The sequence below is a fragment of the Patiria miniata genome, unplaced genomic scaffold (genome assembly GCF_015706575.1).
Source record: "Patiria miniata isolate m_02_andy unplaced genomic scaffold, ASM1570657v1 HiC_scaffold_17, whole genome shotgun sequence".
Classification (NCBI taxonomy): Eukaryota; Metazoa; Echinodermata; class Asteroidea; order Valvatida; family Asterinidae; genus Patiria; species Patiria miniata.
Window position 1 is genome coordinate 5344223 of NW_024037055.1, and position 11005 is coordinate 5355227.

General features: G+C 39.5%; 1 protein-coding gene across 3 annotated transcripts; it reads left to right on the forward strand.

The window, feature by feature from the left end:
• The first annotated feature begins 27 nt into the window (after positions 1-27).
• On the forward strand, positions 28-8931 carry LOC119723597. 3 transcript variants are annotated; one of them, XM_038194328.1, is made up of 12 exons: positions 28-99; positions 1299-1534; positions 2287-2442; positions 3050-3141; positions 3839-3886; positions 4027-4115; positions 4392-4443; positions 4758-4906; positions 5637-5747; positions 6304-6451; positions 7108-7333; positions 7831-8931. In XM_038194328.1, the coding sequence occupies exons 2-12, from the start codon at positions 1331-1333 to the stop codon at positions 7843-7845; spliced, it is 1290 nt and encodes a 429-aa protein (XP_038050256.1). In that variant the 5' UTR covers positions 28-99; positions 1299-1330; the 3' UTR covers positions 7846-8931. The 3 variants fall into 3 exon arrangements, with proteins under 3 accessions (XP_038050256.1, XP_038050255.1, XP_038050257.1); XM_038194327.1 differs by lacking the exon at positions 4392-4443 and having other exon boundaries at positions 29-99; positions 4027-4167; XM_038194329.1 differs by lacking the exon at positions 4392-4443 and having other exon boundaries at positions 51-99; positions 1305-1534; positions 4027-4167.
• Positions 8932-11005: the final 2074 nt, after the last annotated feature.

An 11005-nucleotide genomic window follows, 5' to 3' on the forward strand; every position in this document is an offset into this window, starting at 1 on the left:
AAATATTTACACGGCGCCCTCAAGTGGTGACCTGTGGTGAATTAGTTGCAATGACAACAAGCACGCTGTGATCAGAGTGGTACAACTTGAAGTTATCTCGTAAGAAAATCTGTAAAAATACCCCCTATGATCGGTTATAAATACCTATGATCGGTTGAAAGCTTTGTTCCAATGAGTATTTTTCATATAGATCTCATAAAATAAACCATGATATGCCATGTTTTCGGTTAAATTGCAACAGTTTTGAAACATTTTGGACCACAACACCTTTCTTGCATCTTGCAAATTGACTTGAATCTTTTATTGTTTTTAAATCGAATCCTACATTTATTTGCAGATTATTTAATCTTCTTTTTCTGATTCCTGGTTTTGGAGAATTTCTTTTTAAAGGGAGATGAGCTACTTCGGAGTTACTACTGTGCATGCACACATCAAGATTCAACAATTTACTTTTGTAGATATAACAGTTTGCCATACGCGTGCAAAATCATAGCGGGGTACCGACGAAATCAAAGAAAATATCTTGTTTTGAAGTGAACGCAAACTGTTGAGTTTTTTTAATGGCAACATGGTTTAAGTTGTTTTGTATGCTCCAACTTTTGTGCGAAGAAAAGTTTCCATCTTTTTGATTTGGTTACCACATCCCCCATAGACTTGTGCGCATTTAGCTGCTGTGTTTATCCACAACATAAAATCGTTGAATCTTGATGGTGCGCATGTGCAGTAGTAACTCCGAAGTGGCTTACAGGCCTAAAGTCCGAAATTGCATTAGGTCTGATTCCAATCGCGTGAATATGAAGTCAAGACGATTAGTTAAGCCCCCTTACGGCAACAACTTTCTTAAGTCCCCAAAACACTCACGGTGCAAGTTTAGTGCCATGCCGGTCAAAGAGCTAAAAAAAATATCGGAGACCAATTCACGGTCAAATATGCACTGCCTTTTTTCTGTTTTACAGTCTCATCTCAACATTACATTTGTAGGAGTTGAACTTCGGAGTTCAGGGGAGTCAGATTGGCGTAGCGGTACTTTCCTCGCCTTCCACTGCTGTGACCCAGGTTCGAATCCCGCCTGGGCCAATATGTGGATTGGGTTTTCTGTCCCTGCCTGATTCCGTGGGTTTTCCCCAGAATATTCTTCTGGGCTTTTCCTCCCACCTCTAAAACTGTAACTTCTTCTCATTGTCTTCTCTCCATTTATCCATCCTGTTATTGGCGCTTGCGCTGTTGGATGTGGCTGAAATAAAATTAAAATAAAATAAAAAATATTTAACAACAATGTGTTTTTATTTTTCCTTTAGTGAAAGAATTCTGAGGGAAATCAACCACAGCAATGCCAGGCAAAGGAAAGAAGAAAGGCAAGGGGAAAGGGAAGAAGAAGAAGAAGTTAAAGGGCATGGGAGAAACGCCCGGCGACATTGTGAAGAGACTCTATCGAATTTATCTCAACAACTGTGAAAACAAGAAATCGATCGTCTGTCCGAGCCTGAAAAATTTCATGAAGAGCTGTTACGAGGACAATAAACTCATCGTCAAGGTGAATGGTGACAGCATCTTTTCTGGGACCTTGAAGGCAGAAAAAAAATGCAAAACAAAGTCAGGCCAACTTTACTCACTCTTTAGCCAACAAAATTCTTCAAAATGTTCATGAGGCAAAGACAAGGTCCTCAGTATTTCACCAGCCAAGTTTGAAGTCTCAATTCAATTTTTAAAGGAAACTTAATTTTTTTCAACATTTTACACCTGAGAGTGAAGTCAAGTGATTTCAATTTGAAGACTAAGACTAGACTGGTGCATGTCCAACTACTGTTTGAAAAGACTTACCTCTTCGGTAGTCTGGTGGCAGACGATCATGACTATGGAGAGATCTGTAAAAATAGAGACTAGGTACCAGACGTTTCTTTTGACACAATGATTGATGCAGTACTAAAAGGGTGTTGGACTGGTTGTTTTTACTGGGCCAGTCTATTTTCTTGTGTTGCTTGTTCTCAATACCTTAAGTATTGAGAGTCCCAAATTTTCGGACTAGGTTTGATCTTGATGTTATATCCTAACTTTAACAATTGTCCCAACTAGCTATAAACACAACGAGCCCAACTATTGTTTGGGCCATTGCTATATTTGGGTTGTAACCCATTATTTGTTCGGCTAACGAGGAGGAAGGAGCACATTTTATCTCAAAATCTTGTTCTCAATTTTGCAAATTTTTATCTGGTTTTCCAACTTTCCACAAACCCTGTCACGTGTTTGAATACAGTTGTATTTGGGTTTTTTCTTTTTCTTTTATAGTTTATTTTAGAACCTGTGGCCGACTACCAAGATCCTGAAATCAGTAACGTCAAGTTGGAGCCGCTGGTCATGTCGCTCCGACAAGAACGATACAAGTACATTAAGGAGCTGCACGTCTGGGATATACCCCTGAAGCACGAGCATCTGGCCTCGCTGGTCAGTTTAATCGAACATCATGCTAGTCTTTTGTTAGACCCTAGGTCATGGCTTTCCTAAGCTTGTTTTTCTTTCACCTAAAACAACATCTAACTTGTAGGGCTAGTTTGGAGTACTGTGGCCTCGTGGTTAAAGGTGGCAGATTCATGGTCTGCTGGTAATTCTGCAGGTTGTGGGTTCGAGTCCAGCCTGGGGTCATGGTGTGTGTGCCCTTAGGCAAGGCACTTTGTCACTCATTGCTTCTCCCCACCCAGGAGTAAATGGGTACCTGCGAGGGCAGAGATGGTTAGTGTGGTTGATTTAGCTGCTTTGCGCGAAAATGACGGCATCGAGCTGTATACTCCCAGGGAGCTGAGATGGTGTTTGGCATGTTTCATGGGCCCAATGAGCAGGGTAATAATGATGTAGCGCCTTGAGCACCAGTCCTGGTGGATACGTGCGCTTTATAAATACCCACTTTTATTATTATTACAAAGCCTTTTACAGATTACACCTTTTTTTTTTAATGCTTACATTTTAAGTCAGACTAAAATATCAATAACATGCTTGATTTTCCAGTTGCACTCGTAACATTTATGGAAACTTTCTTTGTCCATTTTTTTTATAGGCTTTGATGTTAGACAAAGGTGTGTATCCATTGACTCGGTTGGAGCTCATCGATTGTGACATCGATGCATATGCAGTGGAAAGACTCATGAAGTAAGGTCGCCGTCTGTCTGTACAACCAAGACAAATAATCACTCAGAAACTTTTTAAAATGTCCAACAATAGAGCCTGAAAGTTCACCCCTGGTGGCACGCTTCCATTAGGCCAAATAAAAAGAAAACATGATTAGCGTCCTGCCTTTTTTAAAAAAAGGAAGCGAGATACTCTTTTTTTTTTCCTTCAAAATGGCCGCCCGACCAGGCTATTTTTCAAAATGGCCGGCAGTTTTTTAAATGGCCGCCATTGGACTCAGGAAATGGCATACCACCTTTATATGGGCTAGATGCAACATACAAGGTCGCCAAAATGATAGGAAAATAAGATTGCCAAAATTCTAGAAATTGCAATTGTTTTATTGGGTACATTTATTTCTTAAGAAAATCAATCCCGAAAAAGGCCTTTGTAAAATTGATACTAGCAATCAATTTATGGCATCTATGTTTCTTCTAAAGTAGCGTGAGTGAACCAGAAGACAAGAACAGCATAGTTCTTTTTTCTGTAGAATCTATGAACACAAAACTTTAGACAGGTCAGTGTAACAATATTTGCTGTAAAAATACTATCCCAAAATTCATCCATTTCTGAAAATTACAGCAAATGCAAATGTTGTTTCTTACCTTTAAACTATAAATGCAGATAATCGGAAGGTGACTTGGATCTAATGAGTTGAAACAATTTTTCCTCCCTTTAGATGCATGCCGATGACAATAATAAGCACACTGGCTTTCGACTACAATGAGTAAGTATGCATCTTGAACCTTTTTAGAAGAATTGTTGAACAGTTTTAGTTGCTGTTTTGTCAAATTGAGTCTTTTCAAATTCTTATTTCTTGTAACAAAACCTCTTTGAAAAATGAGTTCATATCTTGTTTCTTTCTAGATTTGGTGATGAAGGCCTCCGAGGAATCTGTAAAGGCCTCAAAAACAATCGCCTGTTGCTGAGTTTGAGTCTCTGCTACTGTGATCTAGGAGTAGAGGCAGGCTCCATGCTAGGAGACATAGTCTCAACAACTGCGCTCAGGTGAGTAGTGAGTCACCGAGTCTGAGTTACTGTGATCTAGGAGTAGAGGCAGGCTCCATGCTAGGAGACATAGTCTCAACAACTGCGCTCAGGTGAGTAATGAGTAACCGAGTCTGAGTTACTGTGATCTAGGAGTAGAGGCAGGCTCCATGCTAGGAGACATAGTCTCAACAACTGCGCTGAGGTGAGTAGTGAGTGACTGGGTCTGAGTTACTGTGATCTAGGAGTAGAGGCAGGCTCCATGCTAGGAGACATAGTCTCAACAACTGCGCTGAGGTGAGTAGTGAGTCACTGGGTCTGAGTTACTGTGATCTAAGAGTAGAGGCAGGCTCCATACTAGGAGACATAGTCTCAACAACTGCATGCAGGTGAGTAGTGAGTCACTGACATGAGTCTGAGTTACTGTGATCTAGGAGTAGAGGCAGGCTCCATGCTAGGAGACATAGTCTCAACAACTGCGCTGAGGTGAGTAGTGAGTAACCGAGTCTGAGAAATTTGAGAAATAGTTGCAATGGCTGCATGGCCATCCCCGACTTATTTATGTTCAGAAATTCATATCCTGCATAACCTAAATGTTTCGTTTGTTTCAGAGATATCTACCTGAATGGCAACAATCTGGAGGCTGAGGGCGCTATTGAACTGATCAAGCTAGCGGCTGATCATGCAGAGATGGAGACTTATGAACGGAACGAGGGGGCACGTCTGAAAGCTGAAGAAGAGGCCCAGGCATTGCTGTTGGGTTAGTTTTGTCTTCTTATTTACAAACCACAAAGGGAAACTGACTAGCTGCATCATAATATTATTTTTTAATTAATATAATGCAGTAATCCCATTTGCTTCCAAAGTCTGCATCGTGACTTTGGGCATGATCCCTGGCTGTATGGCATATACAGGTTTATGGCCTTTGACTAGCGCCCCTTGAATAAAGATATAACTAGGGAACCGCCAGCACAGGGCTGGATTGCTCAGTTGGTAGAGCACCGGAACTGGAACGGTAATGGTCGCAGGTTCAAGCCCCACTCCAGTCAATGTATTTGTTCACCTTTTCAAAAAATGATCTTCATATTAACAAATTGAATTTTCGTGAGATCAAAAATAACATGTTACCTAGTGATAGAGCATATTTCTATATTCAAATGTATGCAAGATGTTTCTTTTTAAAGTGGTTTTAATTACTTGTATGGGGTACTTAAAAAAAAAAACCCAGTAAAGTACATCACATTACATCACTTCAAGATGACTAGATAAGCTTAACACCTAATTGTCCTCCTGAACATGTGTTTCAATCGGGCACCGTGCACTTACTTCATCTTGCCAGCTTGCTTTGCAGTTTGAAATTGACAGCTTAAAAAAGGTTTTGAAAACTTGGTTTTGGACAAAAGAGACTCTCCTGTCTTTGAGGACAGATATCATTTGACTAGAGATCCTTGTCTGAATCGTCGAGTGTTATCTTATTTTCTTTTTGTCAGAGAAAGAACGAGGGAGAATGCCAACAGCGATGTCATCAGAGGAGCCTGCCAAGAAGCCAGATTCAGCCAAGAGCAGCAAAGCAGGGTCTGGAAAGAAAAAGAAGAAAAAAGGTTGGCACGTTCTTCAATCCCCCACCCCCATCCCCCACCCTCCAGCCCATCCCCTCCCCACATCCAAGAGCTTAAGATTCATAGTAAGAGCGCGGTGGTCTAAAGATCGCGGCGTTCGACTCACGTGTCGCGGTACGTGGGTTCGAACCCTGACGGGGAAACATGGTGCTTGTGTTCTTGGACAAGACACTTACTACAATTGCCTCTCACCACCCAGGAGTATAAATGGGTACCTGTGAAGGTAGAGACCAGAATGCGCTGATCTCGAGCTGCTGCAAAAACTTTGAGAGCTTTGGTATAAAATGCTATATTTTTATTATTATTATTATAGTCTGTTAACATTTTAAGCAGATTTTACAAAAAATTGACAGAAAGGTGTAAATATTGATACCACAGCTTCTGGTTGTTTTTTTCCAGCAGGTAGTATATGCGGGTTCTGTATACCTCATTCAAATAAAACAAATTGTTTCTTTTACTTCCAAGACAAGGCAGAAAATACCCACACCTGGAAAGATTCTTCATTTCTTCCCTGGTATGTGTTTTTCCCTCATTTTAGGCAAGAAGAAGAAGAAGACAAAAGCTCCACCTGAACCCCCTCCTGTCGGTCCCTGGATACACAAACTGCACCTTGAAGATAACGGTATTGATAGCTACGGGCGTGGCTCTACATATGCACCTGTTATCGTTACCAGGCTTCTGAGACAGTAAGTCAATCAATCAAGTCAAAATTGACTGGTTTGTCACTGTTCAGAATATAGACTAATCCGGCGACGGCCATTTTCTGAGGTGGCACCAGGCTTGTGTGAGTCGCGCTCAGGTAGTACGCAGTAATAGACCAAGAGTTACCAAAATGTGCCCAGCCTTTTCTTTAGGAACATGTGCAGCATTCGCATGAGCGTGCACCACTGCAGTAACAGCTTCTAATTCTGGCCACCAGATTTCCGTATAGGCTTCGTGCGCCAACAAAAGAGGGCGCGTTTTTGCCTCTTTTGAGAGCCAAAAGTGAGCCACGGGACACACTTTTGTGCGCATACTGTAGGTTCGCAAAGTATGCACGACTTCCTTAATGTGCAAAAATTATAGCCACAGCATCTTCGCATGAGCGTCAGGCGTCGTCGGCACGCGAATACGTTCGAATTCAACTTGCAATGGTCTCTGAGATTAGTTACCGCTGCCAATAACTTTGGATACATCCGAAATAAACAGTGGATGGATGGGGAACCAGTCTAGGTCACCCCAACTCCCTTTTTTTGTGCACGGAGCCCATACAGCTTTGCAGCATCAACCTGTCCACAATCACTCACAAATGCCACATTTTCTGTTTTGCTAACCATTTTTCAACCTGTGAATCTCCCGACAGACTGATCCAGCATTCCAGTTGCCTTCAGGAGTTGGACATCGACGACAATCTGATCGGTGATCTGGGAGGCAGAGAGATCCTCGAGGCGTTGAACAACAGGAAGGAGGCGGGACATCCCTCCATGAAAATGAGCGTCACGCATCGCATGAACTCGGAGACGTTTGCCGCTATCACGAAACTCGGAGCAGGGCTCAAGAAGAAAGGGAAGAAAAAAGGCAAGAAAAAGGTGAGCATGTTGTGCAATGATAGGACGAGTGCAAAAAAAAGACATTTATAGTATTAGGCATGCGTGGCAGTAAAATTAAGTACAGTTGTCTTTTTTTATGGAAGTCGCCCATTACAAGGCTGATAGAAACTGCAGTGTGAATAAGAGAATTTTTTGAGATAAGGAGTTGAAATCCTGGTACATGCTTGGGCAAAAACCCGAATATAAGCTCTGTACTCGGGTTTTGTCTTAAAACAGGGCTTAAATTTCACAGCATGCAAGTTGTCATATCTGTGATAACCCCCCAAAAAAATTCACTTTGCTCTCTGCGTTCCCTGTTCTTAGAAAATCTCGCATTTGAAAAGCTGTAGAGCAACAAGTTTTTAGTTTTGCTTGATTGATGCATTTTGACCCACTGACCTCAAACTGAAGTGTGACCTTTGACCTTTGGCCTAGCTACTTGTTAATAGGTTCTAAAACACTTTTCAAATCCCTATTTTTGTTTTCATTTCAAACAGAAAAAGAAGAAATGAACTTGCCGTGGCATCTGTGAGCAAGGTATGAAAGTGTTAATATTCGTCGGGAATAAAGTGCCTTATAGAATTCTTACCAGTATTGTGTAGAATAGTGAGACATTGGCAGCAGGTGATCTACATAGTGTCACGGAAATGTCGTATCTGTCATATGACAGAAATGTTACATCTGTCATATAAAGAAATGTTACATCTGTCATATAAAGAAATGTTACATCTGTCAAATGACAGAAATGTCACATCCGTCATATGACAGAAGTGTTACATCTGTCAGATGACAGAAATTTCCAAATCTGTCATATTATGTCAAAACTGTCACATCCATCATATGACAGAAGTGTTACATCCACCATATGACAGAAGTGTCACATCTGTTATATGACGGAACGTCAGCTCTGTCATAGGAATCTGACAGACACATTATACTGTGATAGCCATTATCAAAATGTCGTCTGTGTGGGTCAATATAAATACCATCATGTGTCACTTGTCTTAGGATCTTTACATAAATATTGAAAGCGATCATGACTAACAAAAATCTGAATTTAGACAAAATAGCATGACAATTTTTCTTGGCATTGTTGAACTAGAAAGTTTTAATACTCTAATCCATCACAAATTCCACTTTACAGAATCCAAGTTATCACTTGCCAATTAATCTGGCATGCTGTGCATAGGTAAAAGAAAAACCAACATGGAATCTTTTAGAGTGTACAATTTGGAAGCAAAACGTGAACACAATCTGAAATAAAGCGTTTACTATACCCTTTTTACTTTACACAGTATTTTGCATAGTCTCATAATCCATTTTAGTTGTATTATTTGTACATCAATATTCACAAAACTTGGGTGTTTTTTTTTAACCAAGACACATACACACAGTGGGCTGAATTGAACAAGGTTACCAAGGAGGAATTTTGCTTCAGTGATTGCAAATTTGTGTTGCTGACCGGTTTCTTAATCATTTATCATCGTATAGAATTAAAGGTTATAGTTACATTTGCTTTTGCTGTAATTTTCAGAAATGGATGGATTTGGGGGTTAGTATTTTTTTATAGCAAATATTGTTACACTGACCTGTTTTAAGGTTTGTGTTCATGAATGCTGGAAAAACCAAGGCAAAAAATGTTGTTTTTGTAGTCTTGTTCCCTGACCCTACTTCAGACGAAATGGAGAAATTTATAGACGTCGGGGAATTGTAAGGTCAGGGAACCAGACTAGCTGGCTTGCACCCGTTCATGTATGTGTAACTGATCACAAGGAAATTGTGGACTAACTAAATTTGGTAAATTGGGACAGTATTTGAAAAAAAAGTTGTTGTTTTTTCAACGATGGGATATAATAATTTCACTTTACTTGAAAATGACAGCACACCGGGTGCCATGATTTCACAGGATGCTTGAGACTATTATTCACTTACAGTCAAGTAAGGTATTTCATAATAATTTGGTAGTTTTGTTATTTGATGTTTGCAAATGTTGTACATAACCTTCAAGGAACATGGAGCATATATAGTCTACTGAGGCAGCTAGAGCAAAAATTATATTTTGCTTAACAAAACATCTTTATCACTTACAATTTCATAACTAGTTCTCACGGTTAATAAGCAAAGCAATATAGAAATCGGGACCAGATTTTTTCACCAGACCTATGTTAAAGCTATAGTCCATCATTTGTAATTAGTGCATTTTGTTCGTTTGAAGCAACAAAAGTGTTCAAAATCTAATAAAGGATACTAAACAACTTACTTGATGAAGTTTCAGCTCAGCTTCAGCTTCATATTCCGAGAAAAACAGGTTTCTAGGATCTCAATTTAAAATCAAAAGTTGCTAAATCATGTTTCGAATTGTTTTGAATTGCAGCTTTACGCGGGGTTGCGCACTGATCCAACGAATTATAGCAACCGCGCGCGCCTGTGCGTCGTTCCAATGCTTGTGCGCGCTGCGCCGAATAACAAAACGAACAACTAATTTAAAATTTCCTACGGTGCTTCTTAAGAAGCACCGTTGGAAATGCCTTCTTTCGTTGATTTCTTCAAAATGAGAGCTTGCCAGAAAGGATAATTTCACAGGGAGTTTAGTCCCCTTACTATCTTTCAACCAGTATGTTTTTCAACAATAATTACGCCGGTTACTTTTTTGGATAGCTGCAAATGATGGACTTGGGCTTTAAAACAGTTCATCTAGAAATTTATATTTTCGATAATTGGAACGGATGGGTTTGGTTCACTCTTAAACTCTCAACCAAACATTTGTTGAATTTTATTTAGCTGCAGACATTCTAAAATTGTGCCTCATTTTCCGAAACTAGAACATATCCATAAAGCGTAATTATAACTTATTTTTGTACAAATTGTGGCAATTTTTGTATATATCTTTTGTAAAATAGTAAATAATGATACATTATATAAAGACATTTTTTAGATCTATGCAAAAAGTGGAATAGTACAAGTATTTACAAGTATTGAACAATTGACAACCAACCAAAAGTGAACTTCAAATATTATTCTTGATTTCCGGTTAGTCTGGTTATGCAAAACAGCTGTCTTTTTCAAAACTTTTTAAGATTTGCAGATTTCTTAACAATTTATGCATGGAGATCACATGGAGACAAAGCTGAAATTTCCCGATGCGTAAAACTTTGATTTGTAAGAATGAAGTAGTTGCCAATGTACATTTACTATTAATCAGTATTTTTAGCTTTTTGTATTCCGAGAAACCATTAAATACATTGCTAGTATATTTTCAGCAACTTAGTGGATTTTGTTTTGTTTTTGTCAAGTAGTCTTTTTTTTTTTTTTTTTTAAAGTAGCTTCTAATTCAAGGATTTAGGTGCTTCAGGAGTCTATGATCACAATGTATCATTACTGTTATTATTTCAGAAATCATTTCAGTGATTCATAATGTAACAGCAGTCTTTCAGTAAAACGTCTTTACACTTCAGTGAATGTGGCGTTTCTTCACACCTACATGCCCTCTGTTGATTCAGCCGGATTATTGGCAGGCAAGAAATGAATGAGTGTGATTATGGCCTGATCTGTGTTCCAAATTGCCTGCCATTACATGTTTAGAATCAGTGGAGGGTCTTGCAAACCATTGTCCCATCTAAGGGCGGATCCAGAACACATTTTTTTGGGGGGGCCAACAAAAATTTGGTCCCC